Source organism: Micromys minutus (genome assembly GCF_963924665.1).
Source record: "Micromys minutus genome assembly, chromosome: 13".
NCBI lineage: Eukaryota > Metazoa > Chordata > Mammalia > Rodentia > Muridae > Micromys > Micromys minutus.
In genome coordinates this window covers 8,108,965-8,132,256 of record NC_137982.1, presented here as the reverse complement: position 1 = coordinate 8,132,256, position 23,292 = coordinate 8,108,965, and the positions used below count along the sequence as shown (strand labels likewise).

Sequence of the window (23,292 nt, the reverse complement as noted above, 5' to 3'; positions counted from 1 at the left end):
CTTCAAGCCAAAGAACCTGTCTCAAAAAATGAGGTGTACCACTTATGAGACGACACGCAAAACCTTCTCTGACCTTCACATGAACACATATGCACACACACTACATGACTACATGCATCATGGAATGCCCACATGAGTATGGAAACAGGTATGCGCACGCACACGCACACACATACACACACCCCACTTAACCTTCACCACAAAGAGCAGAGACCGTCAGACCTCAGCTGACAGCGCCTTTCTGAAGACCTCAGTGGCCTGCCCTCCCTGCTGCCCACCAGTAAAGTGCTGTGAGGTGTGCGGTTGAGCCACCTCTTCGGAGTGAAGCCATGCACACCGTGACTACCCACAGTGTCCCAGGAGACGCTGGGCACTAACTTGCAGCACAGCCTGGGCTTTCTTTCCTCTCTGTCACTACGGATCTGGAGAGAGACATGGCCTCTGTGCTGGCCATCAATGTCCACTGCACGTCAAGTGTGGCAAAGCAGGGACAACTGGAGTGGGAAGGTACTGCCAGGGCTGTCTCCTCACAGCAAGAGCAACCTCCACCCAGGCGCCGTAGCAGGCACCCCGTCACTCTCCCTCACACGCAGAGCTACAGAGCTGGGTCTTCACTGTGCATCAGAACAGAAATACACCAGAATGTGGAAAACCCAGAAGACTTCATGTAGTCTTCTAAATTCATGGTGCTCTCAAAACCACCTGCTGGGACTAGAGAGTTGACTCAATGGTTAAGAACACTGTCTGCTCCTTAAGAGGTCCTGAGTTCAATTCCCAGCACCATATGTCGGCTCACAACCATCTGTAACTGTAGTCTCAAAGGATTAGATGACCTCTTCTGGTATGCAGACAGATCTATGCAGATGGAACATCCATACACACAAAAATAAATAAATCTTAAAACAAACAAACAACCTACCTGAAGACACTAGCCTCACCTCCAGGGCCACAGAGACTTGCCATCGTCTACATCGTCTACATCACTCCACCCAGTCACCCTTACCTGAGCCACTGGAAATGCTCTGAACACTGCGTCCCGCAGCATGCTAGCCCTTCACCCGTTTCCACAGTGGACTGGCCTTTAAAGACCTTCCTGCCAGTCAGGACACTAACAATAACCAACCCCACCGGATCCTGCCAAGACAGGTGAATGTCTGCTGTGACTGCTCCGTCGCAATACTGGCTTCCTCAGGACTCACGCCTGGAGCTGGGGCTAGTGCCAGGCCAGTGAAGGGGAAGCAGTTGCACGGCAACGTGACCCTGGCAGTGACTACTCCCCAGCAGTGCAGCTGACTGAAGACCGTCAGAGCCAGTGTTGGGGTTCATTGGCCCAGCTTAAGAAGAACCCTTCCAGTAACCAAAACTAACCTCAAGTGAGGCCAAGAATCACAGAATTGGCAGCCAGCTCCACTCACAAAGGATACCAAATACCAACACTAGCCCTTTGTGGAAGATTCCACAGCTTTTGGATCCCACATCTAACTGGACCAGTCAGGGAAAGGACGGATCCCTCCTGCCCACCCACCCCATCCAAACCATCTGCACCCACTTACCACCTTCGTGTCCGACTGGCTTTCCACTCAGCTGTGCCCATGACTTTGGTCCACCTGGCACTGAATTTGTGTTCTAAGAAAAGGAAGAAAACAAGAAGAGCCAGCTCAGCCAACCTGCTGTGCCTTGGAATGTGGTGCAGCACTGGCCCGGCATGCTCGGGCCCAGGGACTATCCCCAGCACCACAAGCAGAAGGGAGGGTGGATTAAGAGTTGCATTTAGACTCGAGCCTCATGCAGAGGACAAATGGCCATTTTCAGGGCTCTCAGTGTAGCAGGCCCAGCCAGAGTCAGGAGCTTAGGGACCAGAGTAGCATGGCTGATGAGCAAGCGCTGAGGACTCACGGCCATGCCCACCCGATGCAGACTCTGCAAACACTGCCAGGTTGTCTCGTACCCATACAGAGTTGTGTTGTCTCGCTTTAGAGACAAAACTCCAACCCTGATTTCAGCACGTCCCAAATCTGGGCCACTGATGAGTGTGAAACACACCCAGGAAAATTAATGCACACTATTCTGAAACAAGTGCTGGTCACCACAGTACTCCAAAGAGGCCTTCCTCTTCTGCTCACCCACACTCGCCTGTCTTGACCTTGGCCCTACAGGCAGCCTCTGATGAAAGTTCACAAGGCTAGCAACCCATGTGGGGCCTAGACCTATCCCTCATGCAGAAGATGTCTGCTCTATCTGCCTAACCCCAAACAGACAACAAGGGCTTCTTTGCTGGCTTCTGTGGCAAGCCTGCAGATGTCTCCGGATGGACCACAGAGATGCCCACTACCGTGTGAGCAGAGGGGCAGCAAGGCTGCCACCATTCTCCCCCTACACATGCCACTGTGTCTAGAGCCTCAGGGTGACACAGTCCTCACCAGGACACTGAGGAGTGGCAATGCTGCTAGTGATTTCTATCTCTGTCAAAACCCTCTAAAAGTCCACACAAGACATGGGGTGTCCCTCTTCCTTTCCCCTCAAGTAAGCAAGAAAATCCCAGGGCCGCTAAGAAGACTTGACTGCTAGATGAAATGAGCCATGTGGGGCAGTCTTCTTCCTCCATTGGCCAAACTGGCAAAGCCCATGCCCTCCTTACAGTGGTTGCCAAGGACCCGACCCAGGTTCCAGAGCCAGGGTCAGGGCACAAGTGTGCTTGCCAAGCTTGGTTCTGCGTAGTTAAATCTGAAACACCAGGGCTGTTATCCCACTTAGCTTTAAATCTGGGAAATAGGAAGTCAACACCACGGTATGATGTCATAAGTCCAAGCAACTGCGGTCAGTATACATAGAATCTGATGTACATTGGGGTGTCAGCGGTATAGAGGAAGGTGTCCTGAAGAAGCCAAAGGCTCCCAAACACACACTCTTCCAGTCACAGCAGATGACAGCTGTGTACCCAGGGGAATCGAGAATCAAGTTGTCAAGATGCCTGGTAAGAGTTAGTAGGCATGGTGACACTTATCTTTAATCCCAGCCAAAGCAAGGCAAAGGCAAGCAGATTGCTATGAACTTAATGCTAGCCTGGTTGACATAGTAAGACCTTGTCTCACAAAGAAAAAAAGAGAAAAAAAGGAAAAAAAGAGGCTGGTGTGTCAGAGCAGCTAGCTGTGCTTTTGAACATACCAGACAATGGGGTGTTTCTGCAGCCTGACACTTCCTGTGCTCTCAGGACTGGTGTCCACAGAGCACATGAGCTAGCCTGTGTTCAGCCCAAGCTTTACCCAGGCCAAGAACCCGTCATTTGCCAAATAGCACCACCTGTCCTGCCTGGGGATGTCAGGATGAGAACCCAGCACCTACCTCCTGACTGATAGACTGTGTCGGTTTCTGCAAATTGGAGACAGATTTCTGCAAACCCGGCTGCGGCTGCGACTCCGGCGGCTGAGAGGCCGTCACACTGGAACTAGAAAAGGCAGGATGCACACACAGTAGGATCAGGCTCCACACAGGGCATATGCCTACCTCAACAGTGACAGTAAAGAAATGGTGACCCAAGTCCTAGGCTGACTCGATGATTCCGCCTAGGGTATGGGGCAGGTCTGCTGCTTGCTTCTGACAGTTGTCATGAGCTTGAAGGAAGCAATAGAAGATCTGTCAATGGGGAAACTGAGTCATGGCTATGAGGGCCAGAGCTCCTTTCCACCAACTCAGATCAAATGCTTTGACAACTGACAGACTTCTATCTTGCCTCAACACATGCCTGCACACAATAAAAATAACTTTATAAATATAAATAACACATTACCATCTCACCCCCCCCACATAAGCTTCGATTCCCACAGATTTCCGTATACATATGTTCATATAATATTTTTAACACAAGATAGCCCCATGCATATAATTCACAGTCTCTTCTTCTGGTCCATTAGAACTTTTTATATATATGCATGCTTCCTTTAATGCTGACTAGCCACACTTGGACAAGCCATAAGTTAATTAGTTCCTGCTCCTCTTTCTTCCCCATTACAGACAGAACTGCAGCAAACACTTTCGATACACACAGGCACAGGTCTCTGAAAGTGACCCAGTCAGAAGCCGTCAGACCAGCCTATCACCAACTACCTCCACAGGCTGCAGTGTGTGCCCATTGTCTGAGAGGACAACAGGAAGGGTTGTGTGGAGCAGAGCCTTGCACTTGACAGCCATCGCCAGGGGCTCAGCTGATAGCCTAACTCTGCAGACACTGCTAATCTAACCCAGCCACTCACTGGTCACAAAAATGACTAACTAGTGGCACCTCTGTATCCCAAATCTAGGCTCCAAGTCCCCAAGGAGACCAGGCCAGGGCAATGGGAGCCTCCTCAACTGCTCCCTCCCTGCAGGAGGCCTTCCCCAGGTATCCGGCACTGCCCCTGCCACTGCTAGGAGACCAACCAAAGAGGAGGGTGCACTAAGTACCTCTTCTCTCTTCAGTCTTTAGCAACAGAGCTCCTGCATTCCCGCTGAGCGGTGACACATTTTTTTTTTTTTTACCACAGAGCTGGTGGGTGCCGTTCAAAAGAACGATGACAACAGCTGACATGTGTGTGCCCTCTGGGTCAGGCTATTATCCCACGGGTGCTCCACAGTGCCGGCCAGGGTGGCCACCCCTGGAGCTACGGACTATTTCTCCTTGCATGTGGAGCCCGCAGGTTCAGAAGACCTAGCAACCCACAAATGACCTTACTGGAAACAGCAAGTAGGGCCAACAACCCCGACGGTTGTGATGTACCCCCCAATCCACATCACCCCTCACAAACTATTTTTGTTTGAGACACTGTCTCGCCATGTAGGCCTGGCTAGCCTGGAACTCACTATGCAGACCAGGCTGGCCTCAAACTTACAGAGATATGCTGTTTCTGCCTCCTGAGTGCTGGGGTTAAAGGTGCGCACCACTATCCCTGGCTGCAAACTGTTTGAATAGCCCAGGACCAGTAGCAAGCTCCAACAGGAGGCTTCTGCCTCTGGAGCCCCTCCCAGGACACAGCTTCCTCCCCGACATACACAGAGACGTAGAGAGCACAGAAGGCTCATCATCTGAGGAGCTTGTGCAGCCGAGTGCCTGCTGTCTCTCTAGCGACACAAGGCTCAGGACTTCGGTCTCCTAAGGCGTAGCTGCCAAGATACATTCTCTTAACATGGAGCACAAAGGGCCCTTGCCACAACCTAGTGGTTCTCTGGGGACAGGTCTCAATCACTATACACGTTCCCTTGGGGAATACGGTTATCCAAAGAAATGCTCCTTACTAATCAGCTCAAAGGCCCAGCCAAACAAAGACAGAGTGCAGAATCACAGAAGCCCATCCATATTCCTTACTCCCAGCTCTCCCTCTGCAAGGCCACACCTTCGTCCCACAGAGAAGGTACAGGGGCATTGATAGCCCAGCCCCACCCTCCCATCACTCCCCTCCTGTCCTTCACCCCTCTTCCAGTAATCCCCCGCCTGTGGCTTACCTCTTTGGGTCTTGCTGGTCCTGCTTGTTGGCCCATCCTGTCCCGTCCTTGGGAACTATCACGATGTTGGGGTCGTTTCCTTTGTTTTCAGACTTCAGGCTTGGCAGGTTTGCAGGCGGTGGCATACGCCGGGCTGTGGCAACTTTCCCAAGACTCTGTAAGCCATGTCTAGGAATAACTGCAAGGAAAAGTACATGGGAGAGAGCACACACCTCACAGGAGAGAGGCCAAAATACACACTACTGCTCAGACTAAGGAGAAAAACAAAGCCAAGCTAAGACAAGTGCCCGGTAGTCCCTGCAGCCTCTGCCAGCTCCTCCCCCAGACTAGAGACAGAAGGCTGCTGGGATCTGCACACTCTACCTTGGCAGGAGGCAGCTGGAGGAGCTCTTGCCAGGAAGGAGTCAGGCCCAGGAAGCTCAGCCCACAGTGACCACCCCTGCACCATGACATGGTCCTGGCTGTGCCCCAACAACCCCCAGGAAGACCTTGTGGGTGGCAACAAATCCTATAGGAACTTGTTCCAAAGTCAGACCCAGGAAACTAAGAGGGGTAAGGCTGTGTCACTCCACTGCCTGCCCACATTGACTGGCCTCTGGGGACACAAGTGCCTGGCCGAGCATGGTCATCTTACAAGAAAAGAAAGCAAATGTAAGAGGGGCCTTCGGCAGGGCCTTACCTGAGGATCTGACCGTGCCTACTGACCTCCCTTTATACTTGTCAAACAGGCTGAGAGTCGAGTACTTGCTTTTCCCATCCTTGCCCTGGGTTATTTGCCCCAAACGATCGGACATTGCGATGAAATGTCATCTAGTAAGGAAATTTTTCTCGGCACCGCTCCGATTTGCCTTTGAAATGGAAAAGAGGAGGTCAGTCACCGATTGGACAATTCAGAGCAGCAAATCCTTCAGGAACGGAAGACATCCTGAAGATGTAAAGACAGCCATGGACAACCCAAGGTAAATGCCCTCAGCATTTATCACATGCGCTCGATCCAGGTGGCCGGCTCTGCAGATAGCCTGGGCTATCCCACACTACAAGACTTTCTAGTGAGACAAGCTGGAGACTGCTGCTGTGCCACACTGTAAATAATCTTGACACACTCACTCGGTCACTCTCCAAATTAAGGACAACTCTTTAAGATGAAACAACACTTATGACCTCCAGCTCTTACCAAAGGCAGCAAGTTAGCCTAAGAGGTACACAGCCCACCTGAGCCACAGATGCCATCAGGAGAAGCACACCCCAGCAAGGGAATGCACCCAAGTGACCCGGGAGTCAAGGACAGATTCAGCCAGGTAGAGTCAGCACCTGGAGAACGGCAGCCATGCAACAGAGCAGGGTGGCTGTGAGAAACTGGCAGCACCTCCCTCCGCTAAGACAAAACCTCTAAGAGACTGAAAGCTTCAACCCTTTCAGTAGGTCTACCAGCACTCTCCTTGTCTGCTCATTCCCTCACCCATCCATCCATCCCAACACTAAGTGCTGTCAACCATCAGTGAGCTCTGTGCTCAATGAAACAAACCAAAACCAACCTTCATTACCTTCCTACTCTAGTCAGACTAGAAATGCTGAACTTAAAGCCTGTGCAAAGGGAAAGAGGGAGAGAAGGAGAGAGGGAGAGAGGGAGAAGGGGGAGAGAGGGAGAAGGGGGAGAGAGGGAGAAGGGGGAGGAGGAGAAATGCACGTGGGAGGTGCAGATACAGCTTAGTTCAATAAAGGCATTTACTGAACAAGCCCAAAAGCCTGAGTTCAGTGCCCAGGACCCACAGTGACAGAACAGAAATGACCATGACCCCCGGGAGTTGTTTTCTGCATGGCATTTGTAAACCGTGCGCGCGCAAAATATATTAATCTTAACTTAAAAATACACATGGAGGGCTGGAGAGATGGCTCAGCAGAGGTCCTGAGTTCAATTCCCAGCAGCCACATGGTGACTCACAACCATCTGTAATTGGATCTGATGCCCTCTTCTGGTGTGTCAAGGACAGTATGGTCATATACATAAAATAAACACATACATCTTTTAAAAATTCAAATGGAAAGTTAGTATTCACATGAGTACCTCTGGCCATCTTGACACTCTCCCCCCACGGAAAGACAGCCCTCAACATAGTCAGAGCCTGGCTGTATAGTAATTCCCTTCCTCATTCAAATGCTAGCCCACAGCTGTGGTGGAGGCTGTCTGAAAGCAACATACTCAGTACAAGGAGTATCAGACCCGGTCATGGCCAAGCCCAAGCATGCAGAGAACTACGGAGCCCTGGAGAACTTCAGCACAAGGCCGAAACCTTCCAGTGCTCACTGGCCCAAGATCAGCGAGAACCCTCAGCTCCATGCCCAGCCCCGGATCATTGAGCCTTAGGAGCAATGAGCACCCAGGACCATGAGGGGCTGACCCACAGATCCGATCTCCCCTCCTAAGCCTCTGTGGATGAGTACAGTCTGCTCCACTAAGACCATTTTCCCCCAGGCTGGACTAGGCCTGGATTTGGGCCACTTCACAGAGCTTCAAGTACATGTTGACTCAAAATTTTCCACAATGGTCGAGAGACCCCCATCTCACCCCAGTCACAATTGGTAGTCACCAAAAAGTAAGGAAAAAAAATACAAATGTTGGAGATGGTGCAAAGAAGTAACAGTTGCCATGAGCTAAAAGCACCAAGGCAGAGTGTGGAGGGTCTTCAAGTCACAGGTGGCAATGTGAGTGCTCCTGCACTGCTGCTGAGAGCCAATGCAGACACTGAGGACTGCATGTGAAAACACAGCGGTAGCGCCATGTTTGCAGCCAAAGCACATCAGCCAACCAGGGTGGCTGGGCAGATGAACAGAAGTGGACATAGAATATTACTTAGCCATAAAAAAGAAAACAAACAAACACAAAGCGAACATCTTCAGCATCACAAACAGAAGTGGAGATTGTGTTAAGTGTAGAGATCCAGGTACCAAAAGACATGCTCCACATGTGGTGAGTCACAAGGAGGTGAGATAGTGTCATACCCAACAACTGACAACCTGAGTTCTATCACCCGGAAGAATGAGCTCCCAAGATGTCCTCCTCGATTTTACACACAATGCATGTGTAAACAAACACGTCAAGATTTTAAAACGTTGTCTCCAAGAAGCAGACAGAAAAGCAGTACCTACCAGAAGCTGGGAGGAGGGGAGGGTCAAAGGGCAGGAGAGGGGGAGGGATTGCTGGGTGGAGGAGTTAAGCCTGAATAGTCAAGAGTAGAACAGGAAGGTCAGGGTGGACAACAATTAATGGAGTTCTTCAAAACAGCAGGTAGAATGTATGGACTGGTCCTGCCAATCATCAGGCAACGAAGGGTCTGCTAGCCACCCAGACTAACCAATGCACACTGCACACACATGCGAAGATGTCAGACCACATTCCAGAAAAAGAGACAACTGCCTTGCCAAAAATAAAGATGTAAGGGTTGGAGTGGCTCAGTGATCACGATCACTGACTGCTCTTCTAGAGGACCCAGGTTTTAATCCCAGCACATGACTGCTCAAACCAGCTGCAACCAGTTCCAGGGGAACCCAATAAATACCCCTTTCTGACTCCACCAACACCAAGCACACACATACAGTACACAGACAAACACACAAGCTAAATACTCAGACACATAAAAAATAAAAGCCTCAAAAAGTTCATTTCCTTATAAACTGGGTTAGGATTGGGTCGTACACACTGGTGCCAACTCAAACCAGTAATCTAAAATAGAAGAGGCCTTGGCAGGTGTCCTCAGCAGCCAGGTGTCTAGAGTGGGGGTCCTGGTGTCTTTTAAAGCCCAGCTGTATTATGTGAATATGCTTTTGTGGAGCTGCTTCAGTTTCTCCGTGCCCCCTAACTACGGGCACAATCTTTGCAAGCTACAGATGGTTTAATTCTGGGAGCTCGGGAGAGTGTATAAATGAGAGAGCCGAAGGGTTTGTGGTGAAGGCTGCTGCTGCGCTGCTGGTGTTTGTCAAGTGGTCATTAGCAAAAGAGATGAGAAGCTGGAGATATCCTGATGACAAAGACTGACCTGCCCCAAGGAACCCAATGCCCCTAGTCAGCAGGAAGTCTATTTTGTTGCCTGTAAGAGGTCTATGCCCCTTTTCCTCTCTAACCTTTTTCTCCTACCTGGTATTGGTGGCGCTGGAAGGGAAAGAAGGAAGTTAAGAACCCAGTAAAATAGCCAAAAAAAAAAAAAAAAAAAGACCCAGCTCCAACAGGCATCCCGGAGGTGCATGCTATAAGCCCCAGAATGCAGAGGCTGAAACAGGAATGGACTTAAGGGTTAGCCTGATCAGCAAAGGAAGTTCCAGGACAGCCAGGGCTACAAAAAGAATAAAACAAAAACAAACAGAAAAACCAAAAATAGAACAAACACAAAACACTTGGGGTGATAGCCGAGGAGGTTAAGCGTGCTTACTGCTCTTGCAGATGACCACGCTCAGTTCCCAGCACCCACCATTTTCTAGCCCCCAGGGGCACCTGCACACATACAGTGCACACAAAGTCCTGCAGTCACACACACACATAAAAAGCTAATACTAGGGCTGGAGAGATGGCTCATCGGTTGGGAACATTGACTGTTCTAGATGTCCTGAGTTCAAATCCCAGCAACCACATGGTGGCTCACAACCATCTGTAATGGGATCTGATGCCCTCTTCTGGTGTGTCTGAAGACAGCTACAGTGTACCCACATACATGAAATAAATAAATCTTTTTAAAATAAAAACAAAGACTGTTACAAAAAAGACTAGAATGTGCACATATGCCTTACCTTGAATGCAAGCTTTTGGATGCTCACCATGTGATGGTTCCTGTACCATGCTTTACAGGGCACCTTCCAACCTAAACCACAGGCATAGTCAATAACCTATCTGTGTATCATCAAGCCTAAAATAGATTGTTTTTTTTTTTTTTTTGAATATTTGTTTCAAAGAAATTTAAATGCCAAGGGTAGGGTGGAGTGGAGACCTGTCCAGAGGCAGCAAGATGGATTTACAAACAGGGACTGTGGGTGGGGTCTGTTCAGTGTCACAAGGTCCCTAGACCAAGAACAAGAGTCCTCACTCCCAGAGCCCACCAGCAAAGGAATGCTGTAGATGTGATTAAACTACCGTCCTGGGATGGCAAACCAGCTTGCACAGTGTAAGATGCCCACTGGAGTCATGAGGGTCTTATAACTGTCAGTCAGAGGTGGGAGAGTGGAGGCAGTTGGAAAGACAAAGCCCAGTGAGCCGCAGGAGGCAGGCCCCAAGGAAAGGGATTCTTCCCCAGAGCCTTCAGCACACAGCAGCCCTGCTGGCAGCCTGGCTTTAGCCCCGGGAGGCCGCATGGAGGCCGCACGCAGCTCAGGGGTCTAAACATCTGAAGCAGAAGAGACCTGTGTTTCAAGCCACTTAATACACATGGTAAATTACCGCAAAAACAGAAGCAATCACATGCTCGTGCTAACTCGAGGACAACCTGAGCACAGTCCTGCCTCACAGTCAGCTTGGTCCAGGGACACACACTAAACAGCAGCCATGTTCCCGTGGCCCCTGACCACAGTGAGCAGTGAGGGTGCTCTGCACCCACACATTGGGTAGCACCAGACTTAGCAGCATTAGCTTAAACTGAGATGAATTATTAATTAAAAACTTAGCTGCGCGATGAGACCTATTTTCAAAAAAGGAAAAGAACTTAAACAAAATGGGTATTGGTGAGAAGGGGGCACAGCCTTTTGCAGTCATTCTTGTGCGAGTATATCTGGTTTGATTCTAAAGCATTTTTTTTTCCTCTGGCTGTCCTGGAATTCACTCTGTAGACCAGGATGGTTTGAACTCGCAGAGATCCACCTGCCTCTACCTTTAGAAGACTCCATTCTCTCCTGCTGTCAAGTGGGATCCACGGGCTAAACCTGGGTCTTCAGGCTTGACAGCAAGTGCCTTGTGATCAGAGCCATCTCTGTGTCCACATCTTTGATCTGGTACTGACTAGGTGACAGCACCCTCAGGAAGCCTACCTGGGACTCACCAGTGAGGCTAGGGGTCGCCCCAGGAAGCTTTTAAGCAAATCCCCACAGTTCAGGAGAAAGGCACAGGTCCCTCTTGAGAATCTAAAACATCTGAGCTGTGATGGTCTGTAGCGACAATTTTGGAACTTTGGTTCCTTTAAAAACAGAAATACTGTAAGAATGTGTTTTCGTTTTAACCCCAGGTGTGTTGGGATTGTCTACAGCCATTGTGATTTGCCTCGAGCTCTAGTAGGGGTGTGATTCTGCCAGTTGCAGAGAGTTTCTGTGAATGTGTAACGTTCTGAATTTTGCAGACTTTTCAGAGGTTTGCTGGTGGTGGTCAGTTTGTGCACAAAGAAGAAACAAGAAACTTTCCCCTAGGGAACTCAAGGCCCCTAATCAGCAGGAAGTAGTCTAACATAACATTGCCCCCTCTGCCCCCTGACTTTATTCAGGGATCTCTTTCCCCTCTATCCTTTCTCTTTCCTATCTAGTGTTAGGGGGTTGAAAAGGTGAAAGAACCAACAAAGTAGCCAAAGTCCAACTACAATGGTCTGTCTACAACTGCTTTTTAAAAAAAGATTTATTTATTTAATGTATACGAGTACACTGTAGCTGTCTTCAGACACACCAGAAGAGGGCATCAGATCTCATCACAGATGATTGTGAGCCACCATGTGGGTGCTGGAAATTGAACTCAGGACCTCTGGAAGAGCAGTCAGAGCTTTTAACCACTGAGCCATCTCTCCAGCCTCCACCCACAACTGCTTCTTGAACTGTGTGTTCCCAGTAAATGCAACCACTCAAAAGGCACTGTGTTCCTGTGATGTCCTAAGCGTGGGAAATAGGGTGCCTGGGAATCTTAACTCAGGCCTGCACCACAACTGCATAGCAGTTCACTGAGTTTGGCACCTCCTGGCCACACTGCCGGTATCACCAGACTTCAGTCACCTCAAGCTGACCGGCTACCGGTCAAGAACTCCCAAGTGCAGGACAACTCTAGCCAAGTTGAGCCACATGACTCTTCTCTGTCAAACTATCTCTTCCCGGGTTGGGGAGGGGCGTGGTATGGGTTCCATCAACAGTCACAGGTGGAGACCACACAAGTGGAAGGTGCTCTGCCCAGGCACACTGCACCAGAGGACTCTACACTGGGAGTCATATGTGCCCCAAGAGATGGAGTCGTTTTATGCCTGACTCTCTATAAAGTACATTACAGTCTCTGCTTAGGACACATATGGGTCTTTCAGTCAGCTACCGTCCATAGCTGTTAGAATTCCCACATTAACTATCCTTCTCCCAAAGCCTGGCCCAGCCCACACCCACCTGGCTCTTCCGCCTGCCAGCTGGTTTTCACAGCACAGGCCAGAAACCCTGGCTGTCAGTGGGCTTTCAACCAGCTCCAGATATCTGCCCATCTTCTACCCATCCACACACACTCCCACCCACCCCAGCTTGGGAGCCTTGATGGCAGGAAGCAAGCCTGGGCAGGCACTGCCTGTCAATCAGGAAGCTGCTGAGGCCTGCTGGGCAGGTCAGGGCCCAGTGCCTTGCAGCCTGACTCACACCTGGGTCTGTGGGACAGGATTGGCCCAGACACTCCAGGTCCTGGCTGGGAGCATGGCCCAGCCTGGCACAAAGCCACAGCCGTCTGCTGCCTTCTGTTCTTTTTGTAGGTGACAACCTCTTTTTATCTCCAAACAAAATCTAATCTGGAACTTTTAGTATCACAGAGAAAACTGAAAAAAACTGAAGGTGCTGTGGCCAGCCTGGGCCCCTGCCCCACAGCAGCCTCCTTAGGTACTTCTATGGAGCCCAGATGCACTGTGAAAATCACTGACTAAAGAGAAAATACTGCTTTTAGGCAGATGAGGGGGAAGAAAATCCCTCATGAAGAAAAGAAAGAACTAAAGAAAGAACTAATAGACAAGCCATTTAGAAGTCTAAGTATGCACACTTGGCACACTTTGGCTCGTAATCGAAAGACAGCAGGGGCCCAGGCTGGGATGAAACAAAAGCCACCCAAGAGATTCTGGCCAACAAAGGCACTGACACCCAGGCCACGCCTCTCCAGACAGGGCCCGCCTGTCCAGCAGGTTCTGGCTGGCTGTCCTACACAGGGTCTGTCTCCCAGCACACTATTCTATCAAAAGCCATTTCCGGGTAACAGGATTAATTTCACTCTGCATTTGGGTAGAAGCCAGTGTCAGATGACTGACCAGGCAATCTGGAACGGCCTGCCTGGGGGTTGGGGGTAGAAACAGCTGCCATGGACATTCCTGAGCACTGGACCCCCACCCCAACCCCGCTGGCACTCACGTGTCCCTGACTCTTCACAACACCCTGTGTCAGTCTGTTTGACAGAGGAGGGCATTCACATCCAGTTGTTGGGACAGAGAGATCTTATCCAAGGTCAAAGAGCCCAGGGCCTAGACTCCAGGCTGTGGCTATTGTAGCACCAGTGTGGTTGTAATAGCAGAAAAGACATTGGATGGATCCTGACAGCCATCAACCCAGACGCTCACGGGTGGGCAGCCTGCAGATGTCAGTACCAGATGACAGAGCTCTAAGTCACAACCTGACGTGATAAGCCAGGCTTTCACAGGGGAAGCCCATTCTCTTCACAGCCTCCCTGATACCAGGACCATCTCCTGCCTTCTCAGTCTTCACCCTCAGGACCTGGGAACTACATCATCCATACCGATGAAGCACTACCACAGCTCGGAACACAGTGGTCGCTTGGGGAAACACTAAGACCATGGTTGGGAGGCACCCATAGAAAAGGAGGTAGATGGGCTCTGTGTGGAGGGAAGAGGAGGCTATCAGACAAGACGGCAGAACCATGACCTGCCCAGAAAGAGAGCAGGTGAGGTGCACAACCTAGGAAACATCTACAGGCTCTGTGAGATGGCCCAGCGGGCAATGAATGGTGCTTGCAGCCAGTCTGAGTGAGAACTGCCTCCCAAGGGTCACATTTAAACCCTCAGTCCCATGGGGGTGTTCATGGTGGTAATCGGGAAGGTCATTGAACCTCCAAGACACCAGTTCAAATATTTACGTTACGATTCATAACAGTTGTAAAATTATAGTTATGAAATAGCAATGGAGTAACTTTATGGTTGGGGTCAGCACAGCATGAGGAGCTGTGTTAAAGGGCTGCAGTTCTAGGAAGGTTGAGAACACTGCTCCAAGAGGTGCAGCCTTGCAGGAGGAAGTCTGTCATGTCAGTGGGGTTTTATAGCCTTGGCCCACTTGTTCTTTCCTCTCCCTGTTGAAGATGTGATCTCACTTCCTGACTTGGTGGCCTGCTTTCAGGTCCCAAGCTCACTCCCCAAACCCAGCGTCCAGTAGCCTGAGGGGCTGCAATCACATTACACACACACACACACACACACACACACACACACACACTCTCTTAAATGTAACAAAAATTAACTTTAAACTTCATAAATTTACTTATTAAATCTCACAAAATCCAAGCACAAGATCAGAACACCCATCACTGTGCCAGCATCTGCCAAAAAGTTACTGCCTAAGGAAGGCCCAGAGGCAGGAGCAGGGATGCATGCAATCTCAGCAGATCGGATAGAAACAGGATCATTCGAGGCCAGCCTCAGCTACATTGGCCAGCCTGGGCTACATAGATGAACTCTGCCTGGAAAAAGAAATGTTTTTAATTCCCCCGTTTATTTCAGACATTTCAATGTTCACAGGCCAATACATGCTCCGAACACCGGACCACTTGGTGCTGCGGGGCACAGACACAATGAGCAACCGCCTGGTACAAGGGAAGCAGAAAGCCCCCGAACGTCTCATATACACAAGCAGACAACAAGCACACTGAGCTGCACTAGAACCAGTGTCCAAGCATCACACGTAAAACGTCATACGCCGGGGGCAAAGAAACCTCATTCACAAAAGCAGGACCAGGCCAACCTCAAGGTGGTGGCTTTCTGACTGGTACACGGGTAAAAACAGCAGGGACATAAAGAGGAAGCCAAGCCAGAGGGTTCCACGGAGGTCAGCACGCACCAGCCCAGCTAGTGCCTCCTCCCTCAGGACCTCTCTGTACAGCATTCAGAAAAGCAGGCCTTAAGGATGGGGGGCAGCTTGGAGATGGAGCACACAATGCTCTTACGGAGGAGCTGGGCTGTAACCCCAGCTCCAGGGGATCTAACCCCTCTTCTGGCTTCTACAGGCACCTACACTCATGTGCACACCCTTACACAGATCCACACACAAGCTCACAGACGTACACATAATTTAAAAAATAAAAGAGAGAGTGGAAAGATGGCTCAGTGGGTAAGAGCATTTGCTGTTCTTACAGAGGACCCAGGCTTGGTTCCCAGCATCTATGTGGTGGCTCACAACCATCTGTAACTCCAGTTCCAGGGGACTTAATACCCCCACACACACCCTGTCTCCTAGAATCAGTGCACGATATACAGGTAAACCACTCATGCGCACAAATAAAGGTGTATCGTTCTAAAAATCTAAATACATCTTCAAAGAATGAAAAACCCAAGTGTGGGGCAGGTAAGATAACGCAGCAGGTAAGTGCTTGTGACCTGAGTTCAATGGAGAACCCACATAAAGGTAAGAGGAGAGAACTGAGTCCCAAGCTGCCCTCTGACCTACACCACACAGAGAGAGACAGACAGACACACACGAATAAAATGTTTAATAGAGAAGCAGGAGTGTCCCTTAGGAAATGACAGTGAAACCATGTCTGTTCTGAGTCGAAGCTGCTCCATCTAAAAAGCTGAACCCAGGCCTGAAAACACCACAACCAAGGCTCTGTCTCCTCTGTGGAAGACTCACCAAAAACAATCTGCTTGCAGATCCGAGTTTGAGGCCAGCTTGGTCAACAGAGTACAAAGAAAGTTCTAGAACAGCCAGGGCTGCACAGAGAAACCCTGTCTCAATGGGTGGACGAATGAACGGGCGGGCAAGCAGGCAGGCAGGCAGGCAGAGAGGAAACGGGTCTGAATGTGGAGTTCTAATGAGCTAGGGTTTATTACAGGATATACCACCAGAACTCCGAGCCCGAATTAGCACCGAAAACTAAAATAAGGAACAAAGCCTCTTCCCAGGCTCAGTTCTCTCACACTCAGTTCACAGCCTTTCCATGGCCTGACACACATCAACCTCCCTTTGTTGTCCTCAGTCCCCTTTCTTCATTAGGGCTACAGCTCAGACAGCAACCAGCTTAAGCCCACACACCCTCCCAGCAGCCCACTATCAAGCCTTATCTTAACACTAACACTACCTTACAATCATATGTTTGAAACACTGAAAACTTGTCCCAACCCCACACCAGCCGTCTTGAGGTCAGATTCCTCGGGGATTAAAGGATGAAAGGGGCCAGGATTGTAGCAGAGTGGGTGGTAAGAGGACCTGCCTATGATGAACATAATAAAGACACACACACACACACACACACACACAGAGTTGCACACATATACACAAGATGAACTTGCTAAGTCTATTTTAAGGAACAGGACAATGAGCTGGGTGTGGTGATTTACAAAGCCCCACACTAAGGCTAAAGCAAGAAAGTGTGAGTTTCAGGTCAACCTTGGACCATACAGAGCATTAAGACCATATATGTCCCAGACGTTACTCTCTATGGGTTCTAGACTTAGAAGAGATACCCTGGGACTGCTGTCTGTCTAGACTGCCAGTGCCTGCCCTGTGGAACCATGGCAGCTCCCATTTCTCCACTCTGTGTAGCAGTGAGGCCTGAACTTCCCCGAGACAGCTTCCGCCCACCTTGGGGCTCCTACTGTGCTGGACAGGCCTGATCCTTCATACACGAGACCTGTCCCCACACTGGTGTACACCCTCAGAAATCATGAGATCCAAGTTGTGATTGTACAGGACCCGTGGGTCGACCCCTGTATGAGCCCTCAGAAGACTGTACTGTAATTCTCAGAAGTCTCTTGAGATCAGTAGTCCACTGCGGGCACACTTTAATCACCACCAAACTGCCCAGCTCCAAGGCTCCCACGTCAAGAAAACAGAAACATCAGCATGGGTGTTCACCAGCAATGCTTGGTTTTCTTTCCATAACGTCTTTCTTTTTGTACATTCGATATAGCTTTAAAGTTCCCATGCATGTGTGTGGCGCCCCCAGCACTCATGTCAAAAGCAAAGCATGGCTGTACGAGCCTGCAGTCCCAGCATCAGGAAGCTCATTAACCAGCCACTGCCCGAAATGCCCACCTCATGCTCTGAGACCGACTCAAGGCACTAAGGCAGAGCTCCTGGCTTTGTCACACCTATGCACAGCAGCACACACACAATTATATGCATGCATCATACAAACATGTAACACACACACACAGAGGCAACTCCAAGGCACATGGCCTCACCTCCCATCACCTCCTGTCTCCAGCAATGCCACCCAGACGCTCAGAAACAACCCTGCCATGATGTGAATGACCTGCCTCCAGTTTTTACTGTCTGTTCTATGGGTTTAGGTTCCCATTTCAAAAGGTCAGTGAGGTGGTGTGTAGCTCAGTGGTTAGATGGATTGCCTAGAATCAACAAGACCCAACTATCACCCCAACACAATAATAATAACAACAACAACAATTTAAAAAAAGAAATAACAGGTTGGAAATAAGAGTTATGTCTTCAATCCCAGCATTTGACAGATCTCCGAGTTCAAATCCAACCTCGTCTACATAGAGAGGTGCAGGCTAGCTAGAGCTGCATAGTTAACACCTATCTCAAAAAGTAAGTAAAGAAAGTTAAGTGCAATGGTGGCTCACGTCTTTAGTGCCCGCACTCAGGAGACTAAAGGCAGAACTCTCTGAGTTCGAGGCCAACCGGGTCTACAGAGTGAGCCCCAAGACAGCCAAGGCTACAAAGAAAACCTGTCTCAACAAAACAAATCACCAGGGTTGGGGAGATGGCTCAGTGGTTAAGGGCACTGACTGCTCCTCCAGAGATTCTGAGTTCAATTCCCAGCAATCACATGGTGGCTCACAACCATCTGTAATGGATGATACTCTCCTCTGGTGTGTCTGAAGACAGCTACAATGTAATTAAAAAAAAAAAAATCACCAAACCAGAACTCACAGGAACTGAGAGTGAATGGACAATCAGGGAGCCTGCATGGGTCTAACCTAGGCCATCTGTATATAGTTATAGAGCTTGGTGCTTTAGTGAGGCACCTAACAGAATGTGGGCTATTTCTGACACTTTTGCCTGCTTTGGGGACCCTCGTCCTCTTACCTGATTGCCTTGTCTACCCCTAATATGAGGAGACGTGCCTAATCTTTGCAACCTGATATGCCATGTGTGGTTGATAACCTGGGAGGCCTGCCCTTTTCTGGAAACTGAGGAGGTATGGATGGGGAAGGAGGAGGTGGGGAGGAGCAGAAGGACCGTGGGGAAACTGTGGTCCGGATGCAATGTATGAAAGGATAAATTAATAAAAAAAGAAAAGTGAAAAAAAGAATAATTTAAAAGAGGAAAAGAAAAATATCATCCACAAAGCTCACACAGCATTCTACCCAAGTCCTAAATAGATTTGCTATTTGTGTGTATATGTACATGGGGAATTTTAAAAAGAAACTAAAGAGGCAGACAAGCAGAGGAACACTCAGAGGCTGCCATCCCGCCAACTGCAGCTGTCTCTGTGCCCGCCGTCCAGCTGTGACTGTTTACACCCAAGGCCTCTCTGTGGATGATGTCACCCACAGCAAGCTGGAATTTAGGCAAACAGGAATGAGGTTGTGGGCCTCAGGCAGGAAGCAACTTTCTCCAGCCTAGGAGAAAGCAGTCCTGTCTACCACACAGTCCCTGCCTCCTCAATTCAACCCAACGTACATAGCACAGAAAGGCAGACCCAGGAGTGCTGTTATCCCACTGACAACCCGCTCCTCTAGGAATTCCCATGCCACAGAGATGAAGTGGGGCCTCAGGCAGGGGACAAACTCCCTGCAAAGGCTTCTCCAACAAAACAGAGGTAAGAGGAGCCAGGGAGCTGAGATGGGACAGATGGCTACTTCACAGCCACTGCCAGGTGACATGCCAACCCCCAAATGAGCACAGAGCCCGTGCTACAGAAGGCATCGACTGCTGTGCACACAGGGCTCAGAGGGGCGGGTAGGCATTGTGAGGAGGCTGTGACCAGAAGCTTTCTTTCTCTACAGCAAGAGATGGTCTCAAAGTCAGAACCATGAACAGAGGGGCAGTGCTGCAGAGGCACCAGGGAGACTAATTCACAAAACAGTCTGGCTTCTGTGTCACATACACATCTCAAATGGCTATTAGTCCCATCAGCAGGACTCCGAGCAACACCATCTAAACATCCAGGGATGATCTGCTGAAGGACCACATACTCTTCTAGAACCCTCTCAGAAGATGAAAAAGAACCCAAAATCCAGGGGCAATTTTGGTGGCAGCAGGTCAACATGCTACAAGACAAGGGCTGCAGAGGGACTGTCCTGTTACTCAGAGGGAACACCCTGGGATGCCAGGAAGTGGTAGCTGCTTCAGAATCTAACAGGCCCAAGAATGCGCCTGCCAGACTCCCTACAGAGTACACTAGCTAAGAGAGGTCAAAGGGCATGGGGACAGGAAAGGATACTAGGCAAAAAAGGAAGGTAAGCAAGAGAAACCAGGAAGGGCTACCACACCCTATGTCCTCTCCCCACATCCCAGCAAGGCAGAAGTATGCTCCAGCAAAATGAAGCAAGCAAGCAAGCAAGCAAGCAAGCGTGTGTGTGTGTGTGTGTGTGTGTGCGCGCGCGCGTGCGTGCACACACACTCAAACACACACACACATACACACAAAACACACACGCGTGCATATACACATTCAATCTCCCTCTCCCACCCCTACCTCTTCAAGAGTGGAAGAAATCATAAAATTAAAAGTCCAAGAAAAATTCACGGAGTTGAGAAACCAGGGACTAATCCAGGACACAGAAAACGCACGAAGACGCCAGGAAAACAGGTAAGAACGGACGAGTTTTCTCACGGTCTGCCTCCGCCCCAGAAGGGCCCCTTAGAATGAAAGGAAGCAATGACTCCCAACCCTCGACAGTTTCCGGTGAGAGTTACCATGGAGACCAGCCTCTGGGCGTGGCCAAGGGAGCTTCTAGATTAGGGCGGCAGCATCCCACCGCGTGGGGTCCTGGCCTGAAGAATGGAATAGCAGAGTTCATCCCGTGCTCTTCTTCCAGGCTACAATGCACCGTGACTTCACACTCTACCACCATGGCTGCCTCGCTGTAACACATCATCCTGGAACTGGGAGCCAAAATAAACGCGTCCTGTTGTTTCTGTTGCAGCACAGCGAGGTCACTAATACAGACTTAGCCTTTCAGACTCATAAGCAAGGACTCATAGCTCTCTTCACCCCTCAGAAGGTGGTGAGCACCATCCACTTACCAAACAAGGTAGCCAACGCCACCAGGCCAATCCCTTCAGCCCGCCAATGGCTAACTTGGTACCCAGTTTTCAGTGATAAGACCTCCAAGCCCCGAGGGACCAACGAGTCCCAATGCTGCCTGCTTCTGAACTTAACTTTACTCGGTGAAAAACATCCTTGTTGTTTAAGATAGTGGCTGCCTTCCCATGCCTCTGTTACAGAAAATGACACCCATAGGAACAGGAAAATAAGGGCCTGAAGAGACAGTCAAAGATGCCCCAAAATGACAGTCACAGGTCACCTGAGAAGGCAGCAGTGCTGTAGGGGAAGAGCCCAGCCAAGACTGGGGCAGAGGCTCCAAGATGTGACACAAACTGATCTCAAAAACCACTAAAGGTCACAAGTCAAAGCCTGGACTCCCCCTCCCCCAACGTGGCTCTAAGGGAGATGCTGAAACCTTCAAGTAGGGCTTAGCAGCTCTGGTCTTCCCTCCTCCCCCTTTTGAGTATTCAATATGTGGACTAGCTGACCTTGAACTCACAGAGAGCAGCCTGCCTCTGCCTGCTGAGTGCTGGGACTAAAGGCACGCGGCACCAGGAGTTGAGCATCATGTGCTCCCATCAACATGTGCTCCTTTGTCTTAGAGCCAATCAGCCACGGACCTGAAGCTGCAGAACTGTGGACCAAAATAAACCTTTGTCCTTATTACGTAACTCAGCACAGGTGTGTGTTAACAGGAAGCTCACTAGCACAGAGGCAGAGCCGATTATCTGAAGCAGTGCGTCTGTTTCTAGACATTCTTGTCCTTCATTGGCCGTCCCTTCTGCCCCTAAGTCACTGCCTCCATTACTGTGACTTTCATGGCATCCTGACACCTGGTGAGACAGCCCCTCAGCTCTGTTCTTCAGGAATGCCCTCATCATTTTTGGCTTTTTGCACTTTCAAAGAAATTTAAGAAATCGGTTAACATATTTCTAAACAAACGTGCCAACAAGAAGAGGCTGCTGGGGGGCTGGAGAGATGGCTCAGCGGCTAAGAGCACTGACCGCTCTTCCAGAGGTCCTGAGTTCAATTCCCAGCAACCACATGGTGGCTCACAACCATCTGTAATGAGATCTGGTGCCCTCTTCTGGTGTGTCTGAAGACAGTAACAGTGTATGTACTCATATATAAAATAAATAAATAAATAAATCTTTAAAAAAAAGAAGAAGAAGAGGTTGCTGGGATTGCTCCTGAAGTTACATGAATGTGGAGATCAGTTTAGACTGAAACTACACCCTCTCAGGACCACGCTGGCGAGCCTGTGGGGCCATGGCAGCTCTGGGCACTGCTGGTGCTCTACTAACCAAGCCACAGTGGAAGGCATGGCACCGCCACTACACCCCACCTGTGACTGACAGAACACACAGGCGCAAGCACTGAAGACCCGGACTGTTAATGCCTCGTGACCTAGACGGAAGTAGGCCAGATGCCCATCAACCCTGCAGTGGGTAAACACTGTATTCACTATTTAGCAGTGAGAACAAATAAACTCAAGGCTATGTGGATAGAGCCCACAACATAAAGCTGGAGACAAGAGCCGAGAGCTACTCTGCAAAGGTCGGGAACAATTTCAAAATGAAAGTCATAAACACAAGAGAAAAAGACATAAATTTCCACAGCTTGGTACACAAAGCCCACTCAAATAGATGCAAGGAAGCCACCCCCTGCCCCAGAAGGAAGATGTACTCAGAAGGGAGTTTGTTTCAGCCTTGAGGGAGAGTTCAAAATCCAGAGAAACAAACAAAATCTCTGTCCACAGAGCCTAAAATAATGAAGGAAAAAAAAAAGCCAGGTGTGGTGTCCCATGCCTAGCACCTAGCACTCAAGGAGACTGAGGCAGCAGGATTGCTCTTTGTTCCAAGCTAACCTGAGCTACACAGTAAGACCTTATCTACATTAAGGGAAAAAAAGACAGAAAGACAGAAAGACGTCTGAAAACTTAATTTCAGGGGAAAGGGGGGGGTCACAGGATGGATGGTGGGGGGTCACAGGATGGATGGTGGGGGGAGCACAGGATGGATGGTGGGGGGAGCGCAGGATGGATGGTGGGGGGTCACAGGATGGATGGTGGGGGGAGCGCAGGATGGATGGTGGGGGGAGCGCGGGATGGATGGTGGGGGGAGCGCAGGATGGATGGTGGGGGGAGCGCAGGATGGATGGTGGGGGGGTCACAGGATGGATGGTGGGGGGAGCGCAGGATGGATGGTGCTCAGGCTACACATGTCAAACAAGCCCTTGACCACTGAATTTCACCCCCAGCTCCTAAAAACCCTTGAATCAATGAAGAACTCACGCTCTTTGAAAAGCCCACTCCAAGTTCAAGGCCTGTCTGATCTACATAATGATTCCCAAGCTACTGAGAGTTACACAGGACACCTCCTTTCAACAAA

The 23,292-nt window shown here is 49.8% G+C and overlaps 1 protein-coding gene across 6 annotated transcripts in view; it reads right to left on the bottom strand.

Moving 5' to 3' along the window:
* Window positions 1–23,292, bottom strand: part of PRRC2B (proline rich coiled-coil 2B) — a 77,907-nt gene that overhangs the window by 41,981 nt on the left and 12,634 nt on the right. For all 6 annotated transcript variants that reach the window (XM_080927243.1, XM_080927246.1, XM_080927244.1 and 3 more), the window contains exons 2-5: window positions 6,155–6,323; window positions 5,476–5,653; window positions 3,343–3,445; window positions 1,554–1,626 (exon numbers count right to left, since the gene is read on the bottom strand). In XM_080927243.1, coding sequence (XP_080783369.1) covers window positions 1,554–1,626; window positions 3,343–3,445; window positions 5,476–5,653; window positions 6,155–6,269 — 469 coding nt within the window. In that variant the 5' untranslated portion in view covers window positions 6,270–6,323. The remainder of the gene's footprint in view (window positions 1–1,553; window positions 1,627–3,342; window positions 3,446–5,475; window positions 5,654–6,154; window positions 6,324–23,292) is intronic.